This window comes from Myripristis murdjan, chromosome 9, assembly GCF_902150065.1.
Source record: "Myripristis murdjan chromosome 9, fMyrMur1.1, whole genome shotgun sequence".
Classification (NCBI taxonomy): Eukaryota; Metazoa; Chordata; class Actinopteri; order Holocentriformes; family Holocentridae; genus Myripristis; species Myripristis murdjan.
Genome location: NC_043988.1, coordinates 19,911,176 through 19,936,221, shown reverse-complemented (window position 1 = coordinate 19,936,221; position 25,046 = coordinate 19,911,176). Strand labels below are relative to the sequence as shown.

Sequence of the window (25,046 nt, the reverse complement as noted above, 5' to 3'; positions counted from 1 at the left end):
ATCCTCATCCTCAAAAATGAGAACCCTGCCGGTATATCCTGGCCACAGGAGGAGATAGAGGCCCCTGATATCAAGACAAGGAAGCTCCACACAATGCTAGGAGGCAGGCCAAGGACTGGGGACCAAAGTCACATCAAAGCCACCATCCAGGATGGAGGCTTTGACACTCACATAGAGGCATGAATACATCAGGGAGATGCCCCCAGTGATGACCTGCTAATACCTCAGGCAGCAAACACCCAGTGAGGAGGAAGAGCAGGCCCTGCCTCATGTTCTTTTGCAGCTGCTGCTGTGTTACTTTTTTCTTATGTTCCTCATTTTGCATTAAAATTTCTAAATCAAGAGGCATGGAATATGACTCTTTCCTTGTTGTTGGTTGCTATGGTGAATCCTTCTACTTGAACTCAACTGATATATACTGGCTTTTTAGGTTCACTGTGAATGTTCCTCAGCTAGGTTTAACAAAATTAGGGTTCACTGAACTCACTGTAATCGGCTGTTCTTGAATGGCTAACCCTGAGTAAGCCATGTCTGGTTTAACCACAGCTCTTTCTTGGCCCATGACTAACCTTTCAACAAAGTTTTGCGCAAATCCATTTGTGACTTTTTGAGATAACTTGCTAATAAACAAACAGGCATTCACCACATGGAATGGGGCAAAAACATAAGCCCCGTCCAACTCTGTTGGCGGAGGTAATGATACATGCACAAAAGGCTGTAATGGCACAGCATGAGTCATACTTTGAAGGCAATTAGTCACGATGAAGCAGTTAAAAGAGATGATGGGGGATAGTATTTCCTTGTTAGATTTTTTTAAATCCAGAATACAACAGTTTACGTACCTGTCAATTTTTCACCTACTTGTCATGACTATTTTGGTACACACATTAGTAAACTACGTCAAGAGCTGCCCACAGGGACAATGTGGCGTACTTGTGTCCAATTATCCATCTTTATATCTGCTCTGTTTCAGTAGATGCAGGGAAATGAGCCTCTGGACTGAATCAAAGAGACACGCATCCACACAAATTGGGAATACTAAGGATGTTAGATGTAAATCACAAATGGCATCTTTGCTCTTCAGGTTCTGTTTGTCTTCAGCAAAATATATTTTTCTTCAGACTCTTCAGGAATGCCGAAATACAAATCTAAAACACTGAAATGTGTTGAAATGTCAGAGATTTATTAATAATACAAAACCATGCTTTCACAGTTATTCTTAGTGCAGTTTTATTTGGAGCATAGAGAGTTTATGTGTTTATCAAAAAGAAAAGACGAAGAAGAAGAAGGAAACCCCATGCTCAACTTTGATGTAATAATCGGGATTTACTTCTGCGTCAACGTTTCGAAACATCTTGCCTTTGGTCAGGATGAAGAAGGAAAATAAAGACTGCATCTGACTTATGAGTTTGCAGCTTCCTTATTCTTCCTCTAATGTCGGCCAGCACTTCAACAATACTTTTTTCCCTTCCTTCTTCTATAGGGAAAGACCATCAGTTACAGAGAATTAACAGAATTTTAAAATGAACTCTCAAGCATGTGATAATGTGTCTTTTGCAGAACAGGCTGCTTAGAAGTCTGGGGTTCAGATGAACAAGGCATTACTGACATAACTATACTGTACTGCTGCATTTTTGTGTATACATGATCATATGTCCTCTTTCCAAAGAGATAAACAGCATCAACAGCTTTCATTAACCTCCACTGAACGGGCTGTTAGCATCCTTGTGTCAGTTCCCCACTTGTCCTGGCTGAGTTTGTGTATCAGAGGTTTGAACAAACATAGCTCTGGTCCTGTCATTGAGGAGGCAGGACAGGCCAGCGTGATGATCTCCCACCCTGCCTGTGGGGAGTTTCAGTTTAGCTTCAGACTAAAAAGCTGTTTCAGAGGCCTCTTCACCTCACCAAGGAAAATGCCTGAAGGAAGGACTAGCTATACATGAGATAAATGGAAAAGATTTGTGTGGTGTGTGTGTGTGTGTGTGTGTGTGTGTGTGTGTGTGTATGTGTGTGTGTGTGTGGGTGGGTATGTGTGTGTTTCCCTACCTGTCAAGGTTCAGTTTGTGGGCCAGCATCCTCCAGTCGTTGCCTCTGGTCTGCGGTGCGTCCAAACTGCCACACAGCTTCTGTCTAATGGACAAAGGGATCCGAAAGGCATTGGGCCCCACTAAAGTAGTGATGCTACTGGCTGGGTCCATCAGGGATGTGTCTATGCACTGGACCTCCTGGAAATACAAAAAAGACAAACAGGTTATACCGCATTATAATGCATTCAACGGCAATACTGCATTTCACTTTTCAGTTTTGGCCCCCATGTAGAAAATGTTTCATGACTGAAAGACTATACCACAGTCATTGTGAAATGCCCAGAATACATGTGTATAAAAAGAAAAAAATTACTTGTTTCTCAAATTTGTAGTTTGTGGAGAAATGAGGCTGCTGAGGATTATGGTAAATTCACTACACTGCTGCTCTAACAGGAGAGACAGAACAGTAATTAGGAAATGGATATGGGCCATCTGCAAGAATGCATTAAGGGTTAAGGACATGCAGCTGCAGTGCATTCTGGTGGAAATTGCATAATTTAAAATGTGTAGTATATGTATGAATTATAATATATATACCCATGCGGTGAAGTAGTGAGGTTAAATCAACCATTTTCTATCTGTATACAGAATGTGCACCGCACAGACTGTATAATGATCATTTCTGCATATTGAATTTTAATTTTTGCTTGGACATGATCTATTCCTTTCTGGCTCTGATCTTTCCATAATTCCTGCTTTCCTCCCTGCAGCTTGCCATTGTAACCAATTACAGATGGGTCTCCTAATTAATACAAGAGTGCAACAAATGCAAAGATCTGCTCTCAAACACTTTCTCCCTCTGCTTTTCTCTCCCTGTCTATATCTTGGTCTCCATCTCTTTTCTCTCTGTCTCTCTTAATATCCCTGAACCTTCATCCCATTAATCTACCACTCCTGGGCTGAAAGGAGGTAGCAGTCTAATGAATGTGTCTTGGCAGAGGCAAAACAACAACTGCCACTGTTGATGTAAATGATTACTATTTACAGCATCTACTTAGCCTCAATTTACAACAGAAAGCTCTCTGCTGCTCGAGATTGAATGATTGATGCAAAGGGACATCTTTATTTTTCTGCTGAAATAATAAAGGCTTAAGACCCTTTGTACTCTCCATTATTCAACATAGAAAAGACTGCAGGCTGGCTCAGGATGATCCAAATCTATGTCTACAGCATTTTAGCATTTTATTTAATACATATATGAAGAAATTCTTTGTGTATTTCTTTGGCTTTTCAGTTTTAAATTTTACCATACTAGCCAAACCATGTGATCCGAGTAATTATTTTGTCAGACTAGCTGTTGCCTTTTTAAAATGGATTATTTAACACAATATTTCAATTTGTGACAAAACTCTAATTGCACAAATAAAAGTCTTAAGTCCCAGTTGCTACTGCATGCTTGTTGCTGCTTGTTCTGCCCCCGTGGCAATTGCATTTTGTTATTTTCCAAGCCATCAGAAGGAATAATCAGACGATTACCTGGTTTAGTTTTGAGCCTCTGTGTATTTACTATATTATACAAGACAGAAGAGTTTGCAGTAGCCGATGCAGCACCAGTGCAGGAAAAAAAATGCAAAAAGGGGTATTTCTATCATGGATTTTATGCTTTTGTCCCTCTGCCAACTGAATAACTTTGTGAACAAAAACAAAAAGTTGCAATCTCAACGTATTCTGGTGGATGCAAAGCTCACCAAAAAAGGGCTGAGGACAATTTAGGAGTGGGTATTGATGAGTCATGTCATCCTGTAGTGCATCCTGGCTAGTTGGTGTAGTTTTCTGGGATAAGCATGAGAGAAAATGAACTTCTCATCCACTCTTGCTATAGTGGTAGAGAATGCTATAATGGGTTACTTGTGTGAATAGAAATTCATTTTTGGCATTCAAGCAGTGAAGAGCTGTTAGCTTTTGGTTAAAGAATGATGTTGCGCATTCCCTCATATAACCCTGAATAATGTTACAGGAGGAGATTAGAGCAGCGGTGGGATGGCCGAGATGAGCATTAACGAGGGAAAGAGGTAAGTGAGGGCTTATATTTTAAATGGAGGTAATACGATGGGATAATAAGAAATGAGGAAGGATCAGGACTGTCTTCTTTGGCAAACAGAGATTAGGCACAGGCGAGCTCCTTGCATTAGTGGGTGAGTTTTTTTGAGCTCTATGATCAGGACAGAACAGCTCTGTAAATTAAATGGAGATCTCGTCCCAAAACTATGGTGAAACTTGGATGAATGCCCAGGGTTGCAAACTTTTCAGATGTTAGTGATTCTGTCATTCTAACTCTGCTCAGAGGCCAACCATGTGTGTGTTTACAGTGTGTGTAGCCTCCTCTGCACCGGCAACTGCTCTCCTACATCAGAGATAATGTAATTGTACTTTATTTCTTATTTCTTTTTTCTTAAAGTGAGGAATTTTTCTTTATCTTCAGTACGTTCTTGATTGAGTGAACGGTCAGTCAGCAAAGATGAGAAGGGGATCTAATTGGTTTTAATTCAGTGGTGCACATTCTATCTTTTCCAAATTCCCCATAAAAGGTGCACAATGAAAAACTGCAGATGGTTGATGAAAGCAAGGACTCAACAGACAAAAAATGTGGAGTTAGTGTTGAAAAATGGGGAATAATATCAGTGGGTTGGCCTGACGATGAGAATAATGTAGACTCAGCCGTCATTTTATGTGCAAATTCTTTTGTCAGATGAGTCTACAGGGTCCTTATTTCAATCAATCCTCAACAATTTTGCAGAATGGACCTTTAAAAGAATCTAGTTGGAGCCGTGTTTTCTCCTCCTTTCATAACTGCATCGATAAGATCACACCTAACACAGTTACAGAAAAGTAACACAGTAACTTTTACTGCAAGTACATGTCAACTGAGCTACTTTTTACTTTTACCTCAGTAGATGTTTACAGCAGTACTGCTACATCACCTTCAGTAAAATATCAACAGTGCTTCTACTTTAGTGGCTATATGTATTACTCTTTCCTCCACTGTTCTATATGGTGTAAACAATCTATTCCTCTTTGTCAACATACCTGGTTAAATAAGGCTACAAAAATTCTGACGATGTACAATGCCATTATTCATGACACCATGGGGGGAATTCAAAGCAGTGATACTGCAGAAAAACTGTCTGACCTCTGACCAAAACTGTTCATACATGCACACACACACACATACACGGTGACTTGCCGGTTACATGGCCAAGCCAAATCAAAGACTGGTTATTCCAGTGGTGTTATGTGACCTCTAGCCCCAGTATGAATGATTGAACAGAGTCGCAGAACCATAGCAGGAACCCTGACTGTCTGACAGCTGGAGAAAAACTTTGTGACTTTAAGACTTTTGCTAGTGGATTGGAAAACCTAGTAGAGGAATGCAGAAAGAGCCCGTGCGTGTGTGTGTTTGTGTGTTTTTTTACCTGCCTGTGATCTTTTTTTTTTTTTTTTTTTTTTGCACATGTATAAATTTATCCTTCTGTGTGTACAGCCAGCAAACAGTGTGTCTCATCATGAATGTCGATGATGACCTCACCTCCTCCAATGTGTTGCTGAGCTGAAAGATCTGTCCCTCTCCTTCCACCTGCCGTACACACAGTTTACAGCTGATCTCTGTGGTGGCCGAGCTCAGTCTCTCCAGGGTGAAGGTACAGTGGAGCGTTCTCTGGCTGCCGCTCCACACCTGGTAGAACGGGATCTCCTACAAATTGCAGAGAGGATATACGGATGTTTCCGCGGCATGTTGTTCCATACTGTGCAGACAACTCCGATGAAGCATGACTCGTTATGTCTCATGAAAAATTAAAATGTTCGCTGTGCTAACTCGTGGTAACCAGAGAGCGGCTTAGCAGTATTTTATGCTCTCATCTGTCACTTATTTATATTTCTTGCATGCTGCTGTTCTCTCTGCTGCATACATTAGTCTGGCGAATACTTTGGTAACAGCTGTAAAACCCCAGAGGGCGCTCTTTAGCATTATTAAAGCTACAATACTGGGGCCAAACTTACTTGATGTGAGCCTTGTACTATCTGTTGGAGACCGAGGCGGCTGCCCAAACTTAACAGGGGTTGAGTTAGGCTTTTGACAGGATAGAAATTTTGAGTGTATCAGCTAAGTCAGGTCAGATTTTTAGCCTCAGGTTTCATTCTTCCTACTCCTTTGAAATTTTAATGGATATTGTATATATGTTGTAGTCTGAAGGCATGGATTGATGAATTTGTTAAAGCAGCATTTTAAGTTAACTTTGAAGTGAATTTTTGGATAAATTTCATACAATTTATGTTAAATTTAGATTTTCCGCCCAGTCATCATCTTACTCTGAAGCCAGCTTGTGCTACATAGATTACAGTTAATGAGAAACCTAAAGATAAAATGCTACAATATAAATGTGCCTGACAACATTTCACAGCTGGGTCTAGATTCCAGCTGAACTGTACATCACCCCTATAAATGTACACATTAAACCCTCCTTACGCAATATTAGAAAAACACACACTCATATACAGTAGTCTCAAATAAGATTTCTCCTTTCCAAGCCTGGTGGACTGAAATATCTTCAAAATACACACTGGCAGAGGAGGAAATTACTGTGAATATAACAGTGAAACCCAATATTTAAAACACACATGTTCACACTGTGATGTTGCATCTAATTATCAATTGCTTTTAAGAAAGTGTATATTTCAATCTTAATGAGTCTGTAGCACTATGTACCAGGATTTGTAAAGTGTCTTTATGTGTGTGAGTGTGAGTGTGTATGTGTGTGTGTGTGTGTGTGTGTGTGAAGGTATATCGGCGTCTCACCTGATACTTAGCAATCAGTTTGCTCTTCCAGTGTGTGTGTGGTACGTCGTGGATAGACAGTCTCAGATTGTGTGTGCTGTCTTTAAAGTTCAGAGTCTTTGGCTCATCCAACAGCTTCCCTCCCATCTGGGTCTCCATCTGAAGAACCTCCTACAAGGCAACAGCAACAAAACACATCACCAACTCAATCTCAAAGCCCCTCTCTCCCCTTTGCTAAATCTTGAGACATTACTGTTACGTTTTGGCATGCACTGAACCAGATACTTTTCACACACTGAAAACCCTTGCAGATGTTTTCAACATGTATATGCATTTATCCCCAGTCAGTCCTGCTGACAATGCTGTCTTGACTGTTAGGAAATACGCTGCAACATTAAACTCCAATATCTCTCAGTTCATTAGATTAGTCTGGGCATTTCTTGTAACACTCATGAGAGCCAAAAACAGCGGAGAGAATCTCCTAATCTCCTCATGGGGATAGAACTAAAGGGCAGTAGTACATCAGCAAGGATGTGGTGTAAAGTGATACTTACAGTGGCATCATCTGTGCAATAATTAAATATCATCTGAAATCTTTGAAACTCACCTGTCATTTAAATTGTGTGCCACAGATGTATGAAAAGCTTGGCTCTGCTAATTGTGTTCAACTAGAGAGACACATTAAGCAGCTTCAATAAAAACCATCAATTAGTAATGCGCCATCAGTCAGCATATTGCTGTTATGAGATGCAGGGAAATTGAGCACACCTTGGATACAAGACAGTAAAATCTATTAGCTCCTATTGACTTTAGGAGCTCACCTCATTGAGTCATAATCCTTATGAAACTGACATACTGCATAAAAAAAGTGGACTGAAATGTCAAAATTTTGAGGCACTGTTTTGTTCTTTCCATCATCCCTTCTTCCCTTCACCAAGTCACTATCACACCAATTTTCCTTGTGCACAGTTAAAGTGCACTGTAGCTAGCATGCTCACTCAATACATGCAATGTGCCATTTTTAAACTGGGTTTTTGTTGATCAATTTAGCATGCGTGATAACATGAAAGGAGAACAAATTCAGTGAATGTACACCTGTGTCCATTTGATAATCCTATCCATATTGTATACTTTGTCAGGCAGCACCGTTCACTTTGCTGTGCTGCAGTTGTTTCAATAATACATTGCACAGGTCTTGTGGGAATGTTGCTCATCCTTTTTAAATTTACTACTGTATATCAACTAAGCCTGCACCACAAGGGTGCCAATGAAGTATGCCCTATGCCCTACAGATACTGGTGTGTTCACACACATATCAGAACACACACAAACATGAACTCCTTTACAAACACATGCACTGAAGCACTTATGAATGACCACACACATACACACACACACACACACACGCACACTGTCGAGAAAGTGTCCGCACACAGACACGATTATTATTTGGAAGAGTGAGTTATTAGTATGTCTTCTGATGCCTCCCACAACCTTTGCAAAATAATCAATTCCTCCTCCCCATCATCTTCCTACGCTGCAGCTCTACTGTAGACATACAGAGCAAGCATTCCCTTTGAAACACCATCCGATCAATTACGCTACTCAAAGACTCCATCATTAAAAAGTCAACCTCTGAACTTTGTTTTCCAACTACAATCGCTCGTTTGAAATGGTAAAACTGGGTGTGTGTTCCCATTTGTGTGTGCCTGCGTTTGTGCACGTCTGTGTGTGCCGCATTGACACTTGACTTACCATTGCTACTGTAGAATAAATTACCAATGTTAATCTCCCATATCAGATGGTCCCTCCAGTGTTCTGAATGTGTTTAAATTCTAAAGTACCCGCTGTTTTGACATTGTTTGACCCGTTTTTGTTTACCACTCCCTAGCTCATTTGCAGAAGATTAGAGGTGAAGAAACGGCTAGTTATGACTGTAGTGAAAGTATCACGTCTGTTTAAGCAGCGATATATGTTACTTCAAATGCAGCTTAACTAGGAAGATTTATTAGTATTGGTGGTCCAAGCTGGAATCAAAGCCCAGATTGGATCATAAATAATACACAAGGCAAACAGCCTGAAATATCATACTTTCCTCTTTCCATATAAACAGAGTCTTTTTGATTTATTCACTTTGATTGAAAAAATACAATTGGACTTGTTTTAGTGTTTTTGGCCAAACTTTTACGTCCATTAATAAACAGCAATAAACAAAGCAATAATGGACTGATCGTCTGCAATCACACTGACAAGCGGCAGAGGCGCGGCATAACTCCCATTGTTTTCTGGGGCTTCAAAGCGCCACTATTGACAGCGACGATATTCTGCAGCAGATCTGAGGGTGGCGAATGCTTCTTGTTACCTACGCTTTGCTGCATGCGCATTCATAATTGCCATGTGATCATTACGGTAGTCTATCATTTTTCTTCTGAAATGTAAAGAGATTATTTACTCTATAAAAAGATTATTGACAAAAGCTGCAATATAGCAGAGTCTGTTATATCACCACAATGTGAGGTAGAGTTCTCATATTTTGCCCGAACCCGACCCGGGCCTAAAATTTACGTGAATTGGGCGGGTCGGGTCGGGCTTCGGGTTCTGTGGGGGATTTTTTTTTTTTTTTTTTTTTTTCAAATAAAAAAAATAGAATTATGTGTTCTGTTATTGATTATGACGTTTCATTTTTATGTGACTGGTGGAGAGAGTGAGAGACTGGATTGGATTTGGAGGCTAAACTTTCAGTGACAGACAGACAACCAGCTGTGTGAGCGCAGCGCAAACAAGTGAGAGAGAGTTGCAGCAGTATCCCGCTGTGCTGGCAAACTCGGCAGCAGGGACGGTTTTTGCTATGGGTAGTGCAACTGCCCAAGGCGCAATCTACTTGGGGGCGCACGAGAAAAAAAAAAAAAAATCTCCAGTTTTCTAGACTACCGTATTGACCCGCACATGCCGCGGCACCATCAGTCGGCATCAGGCGGGCCAGCCGCGGCACCATCAGTCGGCATCAGGCGGGCCGACCGCGGCACCGTGCGATACCGCGCCCACCCGTCAGGTCTGCCGGATCTGACAGATGAGCTGCCTGATGCTGGCCGGTGCCGCGGCCGGCCCGCCTGATACCGACTGATGGTGCCCCGGTGCCGCGGCCAACCGGCTCTGCTAAATAATGGCGAATTTGGCGATTTTTTTTTTTTTTTTTTTTTTCGGGCTTTATCGGGCTGTCGGGCCTAAAGTTCGGCTAATTAGTCGGGTCGGGTCGGGCCTCGGGCTGGCCCAGTCGGGCCCGGGTCGGGTCGGGTCTTAATTTTCAGGTCCGATGAGGTATTTTTTTCAAGAATCGTGAATGAGTTGAATGAAAGTATTTCACATTGATTCAAGCCAAAAAGCAATTATCTCTATTCACTATTTAACATACTGAATTAACTGAATGGCAGAATTCATAACTGATGCACTGATGCAATCAATAAATCATTACACCCCTAGAGTCCGTGCATGAAAATATGGATAAATTCAATGGCAACTCAACCAAAATTCATGAATGTGTGTTTCCTCCAGGTATGACACTTCACCTTGAGTGCGTCCTGTGTATCGTCCAGACAGTACACCCTGATGTGATAGTCCAGTGTCGTGCAGGATACTGGTCCAAACACAGCCAGTTTGAGCCTCTTGGCGGCTGCCTTGCTGACTGACTGGCCCACCAAGCAGTAGGTCCCCAGGGTCTCTGTAAGGATGTGGCACGCCTCCGAGTCCATCTGCACATAGCAGGGGGTGGTGAAGTTCTCCTCTCCCACCACCACTACATCCTGTAGGAACAATATGGTCAGTATGTGGCACATCCAGACATATTCAGCCTGTTACAAATCATAATCAGAGCTCTCTTTGAAGCCTTTTGTCATTAATTCAAACAAACAGGGTTGTGTTTGTAGCCTAATTGATGTGTTCCTCTGTCATTACCGACAGGTGATTTTAGTGAACTGGCAGCGCCGACGGGTGTACAGAGGTGGCGACAATAAATAGGCTACATGTTGTTTAACATCAGAAAGACCAACTGACACTACTGAATTTTAATCATTTTAGCTTTAGGTTCTTTTAAATAAGATAATAAGCACAGTGTGATACCTGTAGTTTGTGTTTTAATTTAGCTGAGGAAAACCAGTTACAGGGTTTTGGACCAAACAGAGTGTTGATGCATTTATTCATCTAAGTTTGTGCCTCCAGACATGAAACTGAAATTTCAATTTAAACGTACTCCTGTCTGTACATCTGACTTCTAAAAGTAAATCAAGGTTTCCATTAGGAGACAGATAGCACTTGTGTTGAGCTGTTGTATTGTGCTTGTCTGTGAAGTGTGTTCAATTTCACTGTGATTATCTGTGAGCTGTTGCTCATGTCATTTCTGCCTCTCTGTCACAGCGTGAGTTATGGTAAATCTATATGGTTCTTTGGGCTGTGGGAGGATGCCCAAACATACTGCCATCTTTTTTATGAATATCGAATTTCCAATTAGTTGTTCATGTATGCGTATCCGTGTGTGTGTGTATGTGTGTGTGTGTGTGTGTGTGTGTGTACGTGTGTTACCCTGGGTGTGGACGATCATGCAAACCTGTGTGTTTCATGTATCTGTGTGTCACTGTGTGGTACAAATATTGGGTTTTGAAACACAGTTCATGTGGAGTTGTGCTCCCATAGATAAGTTGAATCAATAGAAAATGGTAGGAGAGCAACATGGTATGAATCTGTTATTACTGGTAATCACAACCATGGCTGTTTCCCCCCCTGATGTGAGGAGAATTCAATTATCTTCCTTTCCCTGTTTTAGGGGCAAACATACTGATGGAAATGGATATTTTACTGCAATAAGAGAAAAATAAATTGACTTCCTGGTGAAATTCTATTTTTCACTTTTTTTCTTCAACCACTCTTTTCTTCCCATTTTCCCTTCTCTCTTTTTTTTTCTGTCTCTCTCTATCACACACATATGCATAAATAAAGACACACAAACACATACACACACTCTCTCTCTCTCTCACACACACACACACACACACACACACACACACACACACACACACAGAATCGTATGCATGGCTAATTGTGCAGAGACATTGTGTTGAGCTGTGATAAGCAATAGAAGACAGAATGCAGGGGCCTTGTAGACACACTGATGCTGCAAGACAGCCTTATCACACACACCCACACACACACACATACACACACAGGGATACACATACACACGGACAGAGAAACGGACATGGACACATGCATGCACAGTCACAAACACACACACATACACACACATGGAATGCTGAGGTAGAGATTTCATGCTGGGAAGCACTGCAGAAGAGAGTGAGAGAGAAGGATAGGAGGAGGGATAGAAACACAAGAAGAAAGATGAGAGAGGAGGAGGACGGCTGGAGCATAACAAATTACTTCTGATAGGAGTCTTCAAACCCCTGCTTGTCTGGTAGCCTGTAGGCACTTTACATATTTACCAAACTTTTTCTGTCTTTCTTTCTTTCATTCTTTCTTTGTTTCTTTCTTTCTCACCCTGCATGTATGTAAGTGTGTGTGTGATGCACGCAAAAATTTTGAGGTAAGACAACAGTTTCTATTACATCTCTCTGTGGATTGTTAATTTCTGATTGGTCAGCTGTGGCATGCTGCAGTCTGACATTTCTGAATAACGGCTGTCCTTATAAATAAGAGACTATGATACTATGAACAGTCTCTTTGATTTGATTTATCACTCCTGCTACTATTAATCAATCTCGCTAACAATAACACCTGCCCGAGCCAAAAAGCCGACAACAATTAATTAATTTAGAGAACATGAAATGTTCGATTCATGGCTGGAGGCTGAACTGTCACCAGTACGGCGAAGAACACCAGAAGAAAAACAACAATGACAACAAGGAAGATGGTAAACTACAATGCATATGGCCTCCAGGTCTAGTTGCTATGGGTGCAAACAGATTATATGGTCTATAGGCTAATAAAATCACTACTACTACTAAAAACACTAGTAAAATCTTTTCAAAATTAGTAATTTTTAAAGGCTATTTTTGGGGCAGTTTTTTGAAACATTTCAGCAGAAAAGAGATGACATACAGCATGTATGAATCCCGCCCTATGGAACATGCTCTACACAGTGAGCCACTGGGACACCCCTATATTAATAAGTAGCCTTTTATTTTGTGGTATAATAAACACCAAGCTGGTGGGCATACAGTATAAGTACATATGCATGGCTATCTAGATTGTACTACATACTTGCATGTATTTTAATAATTGGTGCATTTGTCTGTGCTTATTTTGTGTAAATGCCTTCTGCACCTCTTTGTGCATAAAAGAAATAACCCATTTGTGCAAAAGAAATAAATATGATCTTTCAACAACTCACCTCCCACTCCCCCATGGCCAGTTGGTTTTTCAGCTGTATGAGCCAGTCTTCCTGGTCGTTGTCAGCACAGTGGTGGATGGTGAGGATCACTGGTCTGGTCAGCAGGGCTCCTGGTGGCCCACAGCTCACCACCGGACTCAGCACTGTCTGGATGTCCTCCACTGGGGGTCTGGGGAGGATGGATAACACCGAGGTGAAATGGCAGGTTAGAGCAAACTGTTAAATGGCTGTTCTGATCGCTCAACCTGCTCGCACCGTATGCACAACATGTATTGATTTACACAATTTTAAAATGTATTGATTTCACTTCTGTCTCTTTTGCTGAGTTGTTAAATTTTTATTTATGGAGGATCTGGAGATGAATAATACAGATGTAAAGTTAGTCTAGAGTAGAATAGGCTAGCCCAGTTTAGAAGACAAAAAATAGAATGCAGCAAGAAAGGTGAAGTGAAAATAAAACAGAATTGATTAGATTACAGCAGAAAAACAAAACAAAACAAACAAACAAAAAAAAAACATGGTGGAACAGCACAAATTCAAACAGAGGATGACTAGTCAGCAGGGGCTCCAGCTGAACCACAGCAGGAGTCAGCAGTTCACAGGACGTGAATAAAAAACAATTTACCACGGAAGCCAGGTCACAGGATCTACTTTCTGCTTGCCAGCTCACTTCCATGGGACCAGTAAGACTTGCTAGCCACATTACAGCACAGCAACAGAGTGCTGCCTGATGCATTGGCTCCAAACCCATTTACTGAGACTACTTTAGATATTAAACAATAAACTGTATTAGTATTTAGGCAGCCATTTAATATTAAAGTGCAAAGTAATGATGACGAGGCAAAGCCTGAAACTATTGCAGCACAAATAGAAATTACTGTCTACATTGTCCTAAAAAATACTGTCGCTTAAATTCCAATTTACATTTCAATTTGCATATAAACACAAACTCTTACAGTGAATGATGACTTTTTTTAAATTAACAAATGCACATAAATTATGCAATAAAAAATAAATACACAATTTAAGAATGTTGAGATTATATCAAGACATAGCATACTAAAACTCAAATCAGATAATTATTAAATAATTAGTATAGACCTCTCTAGGGCTATCATCAGTTCAGGGCTTTTGGATTACATTTGAACATTTATAGTAATGAGTCCAATGTGCACAACACTGTCTGCTTCGCTACAGAGTATAGTGTATTTTTAGGGATTTAAAAAAAAAAAAAAAAAAAAAATACTTCAAAGCTCTATCTGCTTACACTGCAATGCCCTCTTGTGGATACAAACCGAAAAATGTGAGAAAACTCTATTTGTTGCATGAAGTGAATTCAAATTCATCTACATTTCTGCTCCAAAAAAATCTATTGATTTTGTTTGTTTGTTTGTTTAAGTAGGGATAGTAGTGGTAGTCCTCTCATATGTATTGCATGATCCATTCACTTTCCAGCCTCATGTTGGAGAAAATATTTATTGAGTGAGAAAGAGCCCATATACAAGACATGAGGCTCACTTGTAACGGTAATTTTTCTTTTTCTTTCTTTCTTTTTTTTAGCCCACCTTATATCAGGAGGCACTAATCCTCAGAAGCATTATTGATTCAACAGCTCCATGTTGCTGGAGCTATTGACCCAGGAAGAGCTCACATGGATAGGGGAAACATGGTGTACTGAGATATAGACAGTATGACTTGCGCTGTAAAAGCATGCACAGTTTTCTAACTCTTAATGCGCTGTAGTGCTATTGATTTTTGTGTGATTTTAAATTTGGACGGAGTTATAATGTTGCTTTGTGTGGTAAAACAAAGAGTGATGTCTGAGGGTTTTATCTTAATGAGGTAAACCACCTGATTCTGGTTTGTTCCATATGAAGTCTTGCATGGATGCATGATTTACCGTTGACTGAGATGAACACACAAGACAGAGAGGAGGTTTGAGAAATACTGTAGCGCACTGCAATAGACTTAATTCTTTCTGACTCCAGTTGACACGAGAGAGGCAAAGGGGGATGCCTGAGGGGGAATGGGTCATATAAGGTGTTTTGACCCATACTGTAACATGTGTTCTTTCAGCTCACCTTTTCCAGAGGTCTTAATGCTTTCCACAGATATTTACAAACTACTATTGACAGTCGCTGTGGACTTTAACACTGGTTCAGCTGTGTCAGTGGGTAAAACACAACAGCACAAAGATACAGAGAAGCAGCATGTCTGCAAAATAAACTGTATAGCTTTTTATTGACCGTCAGTTTCTGAGAGGAAAGGTGGAGCACATCATCAGGAAATGTATCGATTCTGCCAAATGAAGCCCTCACATCTCTCAAATGTTAGCTGTTCACACAGGGGGAAAACACAAAACCCCCCACATTGTTATTTTCACACTGGTTGTCATTTGTGTGTGCATGTGGGTATGAGTGCATGTGTGTGTGTGCACGCATTTGTGAGTGTTTTTCACAGGCAGTGGGTTTTGGACGTTTGCCCTAGCTGTTTCATGAGCCCTCGGGGTTGTGGAATTTACCCACACGACAGTAGACCAGGTATGCTTTCAAATGATGGGCAAAACAATCCACTAAAACTGAAGCTGGGACATTTTCACACAACAGCTGTAATACAGAAATTTTCTCCCTTATGCATTAACAGAAAGCTTTAGCTCCCTTATGCACAGGGCTTTGGAATAAAGGATTACAGGACTTGTAACAGGATTACAGTAATCCCAAAAATGGCCACTAATCTGTTACAGTTACTGTGAAAACACAGTAATCAGTTTGCATATGTTTTCAAAAAGAGAGGTGATTGAGTTTTGGATCACTCACAAACATGACAAGCAAAAGGATCTTTTAGCTTGTGAAATAATAGCCTCTAGCAGTTTCACATCTCTGTAAGTACCGGTGCTACATTTTGATAATAACAATCATCAAATACAATTCTCCAAACTGCTTTAGATGGTTAAACTGCATATTCTATGGAATTTGTCAGCAAAGCAGCACACACTTTATTAAATGCAATGACATCATAGTACTGTGTTTGACTGTGTTTCTGTGGATTACGTCAGAGATTAAAATTTTAAGAAGGTAATCACTAATCTGTAAAATATTGCATCATAATCTCCTCAGATCCGCAGAAGTAGGAGTTTTAATCCCGCTATTAGCATACTGTGGGAATCGTGAGGTGTTAATTGACCTCTGTTGACTGAGTCACCAAAAGACGGTGTGCATGGAGAGAATCACACAGCAAATAATGATGATTTAGCCTCACTGCACATCTGAAGCCTAATGTCATGCTGTGAATCCTTCCCCACGCAGCCACACAAACAACCCTGAGAGGCAGCTATACAGGAGGTGAGAGAGAGTGATGGAGCGAGTGGGAGAAAGTGGGAGAAAGAGAGTAGGGAAAGAGAAAGATATGCACACAACGAAAAACACGGAAAGACAAAGACCAAGGAGAGAGATAAGCAGGTTATGGAGAGGAGGCAGACCGATGGAGAAGGTAAGGCAGAGAGTGAGTGACAAACAGACAGCAAAAACTGAGGGAAAGAGGGGGAGAAACGTACCTCAAGCTATCCTTCCTGTGCACAGTCACATACATCTCATACACTCTGCCCTGAGGAACGGCTCCTGCTGGAACAAGTAAGCTGACACCTGCAGGAGGGAAGAGGGATGGATGGATGGAGGGAGGGAGACAGAATTCTCGCATTAGATTTACTAATTCCACCGCACGCATCTGAATTATTGAATGGGCAAAGCATTATAAGTTAATTAATCATCACGATTAATTATTGACTAATCATTATTAAAGGCAACTCATGTAAAACTTTCTCCTAAATATATCATCAAGTGAATTGTGTTACAATGTTTCATAGCTCCTGAGAGCTGCTTCCTATCACTGCGTTTCATTATTCATTATTTTTCACTGCCCAAAGCTTTTAATGCCTGACTTATGAGTCGACCAGAAGTTATTATTATTTTTTAATCTAGCTTGAGAATATCCAAAGGCAACTGTGTGTAGTATGATGACTATGCAGTGGTTGGTGCAATTGGCGGGTACAGTTAATCATATTTCCCATAGTAGTAGTAGTAGTAGTAGTAGTAGTAGTAGCAAAAGTACTTGCTGTAGTATACTAGCACTAGCTGGTAGGTAGTAATCATGCCTTGCTTAGAAGAGAGCAAAGAGAACTAAGAGTTGAGCTCTTTTGTTGTCAGTGTAGTGATGAACAAATGAAAAATGCTGTTGGAACTTAGCCACATTTGTAACTACATGAAATGTAGTTACAAATGATGGTGTTGTGTGATGCAGTTAAACGGTGCAAGAAATCACACTAGACAGCAACCAGAGTCCTAATTAAGCAGACTGAAAAAAAAAAAAAAAGTGTGCACGGTGCACTAAATTTACCAGAGTTGGGTACAATGAGGTGTCCTCCCTGGTTGTTGAAAGATCCATGAGCAGTGCAAGAAGGGTCTCGTGATCGGGCCAAGCTCTGGCTGCGAAAGTTCATGGTATCGCTGTTATCCAACAGAGACTGGGTTACCTAGGAATGGAAAGGTAACAGTCAGTGCGGAAAATAAAGCATGAATTGGGCATGGTGCTATGGTGAGATATAAAGGATCATGGTGTCATAAATGGTAAATAGTAAAAACCAATGAAAAGTCTAGTTTTGGCTGTCAAAATCAGTTGCAGAGCAGCACAGATGTATCCATCATAGAAATCTCACTTTTAATATGCATACACTCTAATGCCATGGGTCATGGACTGGAAAAACAGCACATAGATGCAGATGCATAAAGCAGATGTACTTTGGGTTGGAGAACAACCTTTTACAATGGCTATCATTCAAAACTGTACTGCCAGACCAACCTCTGTTCATCAAGATTCACACTATTCATTTTTTTTTTTTTCACCAAGGGCCTTGGTCAACTGGGAGGTAAAATAAAGGAAAGCATTGACAGCAAAGAGTAAATGTTCAAAGGCCAAGTCATCAAATATTTAAGGTATTTCACTTCTGCCAGTTCTGTTGATCTAACCTCAGGCTCTTGTTGCCACTAGGATTTTACTGTATTTGGTAATATATTTTTGAGTGGCCAAATGAACTGGATTGCTATAGGGTAGCAAACTGTTGGTGCCTGGGAGTGCTGCCACAGGGCAAGGCTAGCTTTCAGTGATGAGAGGATGGAATTACCATAGTCCAATAACACCTCCTTAGGGTAAGTGGCACGAGCTGTTTTACATTGCATCTTGTAAATGTCTGTAGTGAGATGCAAGCTACAGTTCCAAGATTTAGGAGTTTATACCCATAGCAAACAGGGTTGATAGGGATTTATTTCACTGTGTGCAAATCCATAGACAAGGCCAATTAATAGTCCTAGAGAAGTGCAAAAAGTGACATATTTAAAAATCTTTCAAACAAGTAAAATCAATAAAAAAGTGCTGGCGATTTGTGGAGCCCAGACCCATTGAGTTTAGCACCTACACTGTGTCATAGCAGGTGCTGTGATGGTGACAAGTGGTCTCATTTGTGTCACACTTCTGACAACTGGCATGTAGATGAAAGGGCAGACAGAGAAAATTGGCAGAATGAGCTGGGTGTATACTAATGGTGTTTGTTTTTGTATATATGTGACTGGGAATATACAAATCCTATGCTTTAATGCTCCTGCGGTGTGGGAACAGCTGGACAAACCCTAAAGCCTCACCTTAGGAGACAGTTTAGATGTGAAGTCCCCTCCTAGGTCATCCTGCGGTGTGACCAGACCTGAAGAGTTGTAGACTTTGATCTTCAGGTTCGGCAGGGGGTCCAAGAGAGGAGAGTTGGTCATAGGGATTTTGTCAGATACGTCGTGTAGTGCGTACACAGGACCACGATACATGGCTGCGGCATTGGTCAAGTCAGGAGGAGCCGTCAGAAGATCAGCTAGAGTTGAAGGGGTTAAGAAAAAAGGGTAACAGTTAGAGACAGAATGATGATTTTACATCATGAGTAGCATTGGCCAATTATAAAGGCACCATCAAATGTTCATCCAGAATTACAGTAGGATAGAGAAAATATTTCCAAGAAGGGGAGGAACAAGGAGGAGCAAATTATATGATAAGTAGCACAAATTGCAACACAGTAGAATATCAGTGAGAACCAAAAGGGTGAGGAAAAAGAGAGATGTTAAACTTCAATATAAATGATCAAGACCTTATATAATTTATATTAGATAGGGGTATTCACTAGATGAAGGACTAGCCATGGCTGCTGCAGTGTGTGTGTGTGTGTGTGTGTGTGTGTGTGTGTGTGTGTGTGTGTGTGTGTGTGTATGTGGGAGGGGGGGGGGGGTGCCTCAATGCAACAAATTTATTGCTAAAGAAACAAACAAGTTATTAGGTCATATCTAAATGTGTACTTTCTGCTAGAATTTGCACCGCTCAGTTCATAATGTATCATCATAGAATGGCATTGACCCGTTCAATTGAAGTGATTGAGCTCTGGAGAGCACAAAGCGTGAAGCGTTTTCTTTATGTGGCATAGAGCAACTCTGACTTTACTCCCACAATCAAAGAAGCTGTCACACTTGAATCCGGTCCCCCTCTATTCAGAAATGCTCAGCATGTCACACTTCATTTGTGTTAGTCAAATACTGTTTCTGCACCTTTGCCTTACAGGCAGTGATATTTATAAAACATGACAGTATTGCATGTTAGCACCCTTGAGCTGGTCTGTTTGGATTATGTTAATAGGATATCTGCGTTTTCATGTTTATTGTGTTCTGAAAACTGCAATATCTTTACCCTAATCTTCCATATGGCATGATGCTCAGCGTGTAGTGGACTCAGAAGAGAAGCATCAAGGTTCATCATAACACCCAAAAAATGTGGATTTTGCTAAATGAATATCAAATTTTCAAGGCCATAAAGTCCAATTTGGAATCCAATTCTGACCCCTCATTTTCGCTACATAGCAAAATACTGTCAGTGGAATAGTACGTTTCATGATATGTGACCAAATACCAGGCATGTTTAGGATAAAGAAAGACAGATAAACATTAAACTGTGTTGAAACTGAATCAAGGCAACAGCACAAAATACAGTTTAAATAAGGATGTAGCAAAAGACGGTCATTATACATATGCACAACTGATAATGTCAACACTACAATGAGTTAAGTAGAAATGTTTGAACAAAAGTATCAGAAGGTATGGGTACCAGCAATGAAAATGTTGTGCAACTTATAGGCAATATATAAAGCCAAATGTGTTTTATCTCTAGAGTAGACCTGTTTCAAATTTGAATGTAAAGATGAATCAATTATGATCAATTATGATGAACAAAACAAAACAAAACAAAACAAAACAAAACAAAAAATCTCTCTCCCCCACATGCCTGTTATGCTGGGTTACATATTACCTTGAAACTAGCACAGGTACTGTCTCCTCTTAATTACAGACTGCTTAATTTTTGTCTGTGTCCCTGATCACTGTATGTTCAACAGACATTGTTTACACTTGAGCTGTCACAGCGGATGTGCGCTAATGCTTATCAACACCTGTCTATAATGCATAACGCTGCAGCATATCTCCTAGTAGTGGTGACTGATATTTTCATGTACTACAGGTAAACACATACATAAATTTACAGTTGATACATACATCAACAGAAATCAGGCACGTACACATGCACTCACACACAACTGTAAAAACGGTTGCATGCATATATGGAACAACGTGTAACATGAACATCGCATGGGCCAGCACATGTCATGCATAACAATGATATGAATAATAAGCCTAGCACACATACTTACATACAGAAACACTCACATACATATGCTCACACAGCACACACAGACATACACACACACACACACACATAGACACGTGTATGTGCACAGCAAAACTGCATAACTGGGAATTACATTATTTAGCACGGAAAGGTTATAGTAAGCCATGGGGCAACTCCAGAGAGCATGGAGCAGCTAATTGGCGCTGCATGCTAATCAATGTGTTGATTAGCATGCTTTTGGGTGGTGTCAGTAACTGCTGATTTTACCTATAGAACACACACACACACACACACACAAATATACATACATGTCTGATGTCTGATTGCTCCTAGGCTTTCTGAGGTAAAACTTAAAGTTTGTTTAATTACTTCGGGTTTTGAATAAATATTGATCTGAATTATTAATACTGACTAAAGACTTTCTTTCTGGAGGATTTTCTCAATAATCCACTTGTGTCTGCAATCAAGAAATTAGCATCAGCAGTCTTTTTTCAGTTACATTAGTTGTAATGTGTTTGCATGAGTTTTATGTTTGCTTTAATTTGGTCCAATCTGGGAGCTCTTATGTTCTGTTTGCCAGTTACTTGACCCATTTTCTTTCTGGTAGACTTAGAAAGATAAACATCCTAAGTAGCACCCAAGGAAAAAGCAGCTCACAGAAGCTACAGAGTCTAGTGCCACTGATCATAATCATAATGCATTTGACAATGATAAATAGAGAATATCCCATATGGGTAACATTTAAGTTACTTTGATTGTATGAAAGTGCTGTATTTGCTCCAAAGGACCCACAAAGAGTACAAACACAGTCACTAATGGAGTTGAGCCTTTACCCCTCTGGTCACAATTCTTTTACTTTAAGACAAGTTGAACTAATAGCAGAGTAATAATAAAATTGATTTAAACATAAATTAGGAAGATCAGGATGAAAATTACATAACGTAGCATGCCCACTAAATCCAGCAAGTGTTCAGGATTTAATTGGGTTGAGGATCACACAAAGGCTATTTACCTGTGCAGATTTCTTCAATGTTTTTTTTTTCACGCTGAGTTCTGAATTTCAAGCCTAAGGCCTGAAATCGAATACTTGCTTCCCTAACCCCATCCATCCTAATTTCCTGATCCCTCATTAGCAACCCCCACAACCCACCCACCCCCACCCATCATCTATCACCTATCATTCTCTTCTTCTGTCTTTTTCTCTCTATCATCAGGCTGCTACCCTTAAAGCCAGCGGGCAGTCCTGCCAAATCATCCCTGCTGAAATTTAATTAACAACTAACACAGGGCCAGAGAAGAAGAGAGAGAAAGGGAGGGAGGTGGTGGGAGAAAGACAGAGAAACAGGATGAGAGAGGAGAGGGAATGTAAATAATATAGAGGAAGGCAAATTGAAAGGGATGGAGAAAAGAGAGAGTGTGAGAGGGAGTTAGAGAGAGACAGCGCGAGTGAGAGAGACATACTGTATGTGCAGAATAGTATATATATTCATTTATTAAAAAAAAAGGCTACAGTGTTTGTATAGTTCTCACTCATTTGTATTTATATACATTTTTAAAATGCAAATCTAATTTTTATTTTTTTTCCCCTTTTGGTTATTATTATTATTTTTTAACTATCTGTATATATCTGTATTTGTATATAGAACTCTAACAGCAATTACACTGTTTAATGTTCATTTTTGTTGTTTTTATTGAACACTTGCTTTGACATTGTAAAAGTCTGTTTCCCATGCCGATATAGCCCTTTGAATTCAACTGAATTGAAATTGACACACACACACACACACACACACACACACACACACACACACGGACGCACGCACACACATAATTCTTCATTAATAGTAATCGGAGACGGTCCCTCAACACAGAGTGACAAGCATCCTAATGTTTCACTGAGGAAATGTCACCCAGTCCTCACTCATGCAAAGACACACACACATACACACTCTCACTGACACACGCACGTACACGTACACACACTCACAATCACTCTGGCTTGCTGTCTAGCAAATTGCATTCCATCCTCTCCGACCCCACTTTTCTTTTTTACTGTATACCATGATTTGAATTTTAATCCTGCACCCATCACTGAACCACAAACACACACACATCAAAGTATTTCTGCTTGAGGTGCATAAGATACTGGTCAAACCCCACCCTGCTGAGATGTGGCTTGTAGTTTTAATAGTTGTTCAACTAAATTAACACAGTATTTGCATTATTACTGATTATTACTTAACATTGACCAAAGAGAGACATGGAAAATTATTTTGAGTACTCGTTGATGTAGTGCATGAGAAGCAGCAATAGGAGCACTTGTTTTGCCATTAACCATTTTAGCCAGCTAATTTATGTTACACAAACTTGGGTTGGTGCTGTGATGTTTGTGTATGTGTGTTTGCAGAGGCTGAAAACTGCTTGCTTATCCATTTCCCATAGACTGAGATAGGGAGAAATGACAGCACAGACAGGGGAGAGAGTGAGTGAAATATGGCTCCACTTTAGCGAGGAGACAAACAGGGAGTGTCTGCCTACAGTAGGAGTCACTGTGACGGGCGGGCGAGAGAGAGATGGAGACACAGGGAGAGAGGAGGATGCTGATAAACAGGAAATGTGATTCATCCGAATGTTCAGATGGGGAGGTGGAGAGAGAGAGAGAGAGAGAGAGAGAGAGAGAGAGAGAGAGAGACTGAGGGAGAGAGAGAGAGGGAGACAGACAGACAGAGAGGGAGGGAGGAAGATGCCTTGATGGAAAACACCAGTCTTCACTGGAGACAGAGATCAGAGCCATTATAGATTGACAGCCAGTGTCAGAATAAAGAGACACAGTGATAGTTATCAGCATCAAAACCATCAGCAAATGGAGAAAGTACAGTTATTCTCACATAGTAGAGTGTACAGTCTATGAGAGGAGAGAGAGAGAGAGAGAGAGAGAGAGAGAGAGAGAGAGCATGGACTTAAAAAAAAGGATATGCTTCATCAAATGCAACAGGGCAAAACAGGGTAAGGGGTAAAACACAACTCAGCCTCTTTATGTTGATTAGGTCTTATTCATGCCCATTTTCCACTACAGGAATTGTCCAGGGAGTACAGGAACTCTTTTGAGGAACCAGGAACTCTTACTCTTATTTCCATCAGAGGAACCTGTTTTGCTGTGGTCAGTCACATGGACAATGACTAGACACTTTCTCCTTATTCACTCCTTGTTTGTTCACTGTTCTCAGGGTGCAATGGAAACACAAACACACAAAAGCATATGGTACTTGATTTGTCCCTGAAACCCTCTTTAAGAGCAAGACCCAGCAACTTCTTGGTGGGAAAGGGGGCTTTTATGGTCCTATCACCTTGTGGGCAGCAGGGTGGCCTAGAGAATACGGAGACTGTCCTTATACTGGAAGACCTGGGTTCAATCCTCCATGTCAGCAAGCTGCTGAAGTGTCCTTCACAGTGAATTTCCTTGCTGTTCAGAAGCTGACTTTGTGCTCTGACATCTTTGTGCTCTGGCTGCTCTGGCAAATTAAAAATTTCTCCTAGGGGATCAATATGTAGAGTATCATAAAAAAGGCTTTCCACGGCATGTCTGGGTGGCTAATGCAGGCTGAAGCATATGCTGTGTAGTCCTGATATAATGGGTTGGACTCCCACTCACCACCGTGACATTATGACAGCTCTCTCTCTCTTACTGCCAGATATAATATCAAGAGTCATTTTCCATATCCATCCTCACCTGATCGGGCTGTTTTGATATTAACAGACTGGAACCCTCCATTTAGCGCTGAGGTGTCAATGATGTCCGAGTCAAAGTCACGGTGTGTCTTGCGGTAGACAAAGAGTGCAACGATGACAGAGATGACCAGGCACATAATGACGGCGATGACAATGCCCACATACAGAGCCACATCATCTGTACTGGGAGCAGCTAGAGGGGATAAAAAGAGAAAAAGACAGACATAATATTATTGAGAGAGAGCGAGAGAGATTGTTACAAAATTGATCCTCTTAAGAGGAAACCTGCCAAAAAATAGAT

General features: G+C 40.7%; 1 protein-coding gene across 1 annotated transcript in view; it reads right to left on the bottom strand.

Moving 5' to 3' along the window:
* The window catches only part of unc5ca (unc-5 netrin receptor Ca), a 239,398-nt gene that overhangs the window by 4,371 nt on the left and 209,981 nt on the right, over positions 1–25,046 (bottom strand). The window contains exons 9-17 of the mRNA XM_030060679.1: positions 24,747–24,938; positions 18,949–19,166; positions 17,651–17,786; positions 16,812–16,899; positions 13,259–13,427; positions 10,428–10,661; positions 6,883–7,032; positions 5,614–5,778; positions 2,047–2,225 (exon numbers count right to left, since the gene is read on the bottom strand). Coding sequence (XP_029916539.1) covers positions 2,047–2,225; positions 5,614–5,778; positions 6,883–7,032; positions 10,428–10,661; positions 13,259–13,427; positions 16,812–16,899; positions 17,651–17,786; positions 18,949–19,166; positions 24,747–24,938 — 1,531 coding nt within the window. The remainder of the gene's footprint in view (positions 1–2,046; positions 2,226–5,613; positions 5,779–6,882; positions 7,033–10,427; positions 10,662–13,258; positions 13,428–16,811; positions 16,900–17,650; positions 17,787–18,948; positions 19,167–24,746; positions 24,939–25,046) is intronic.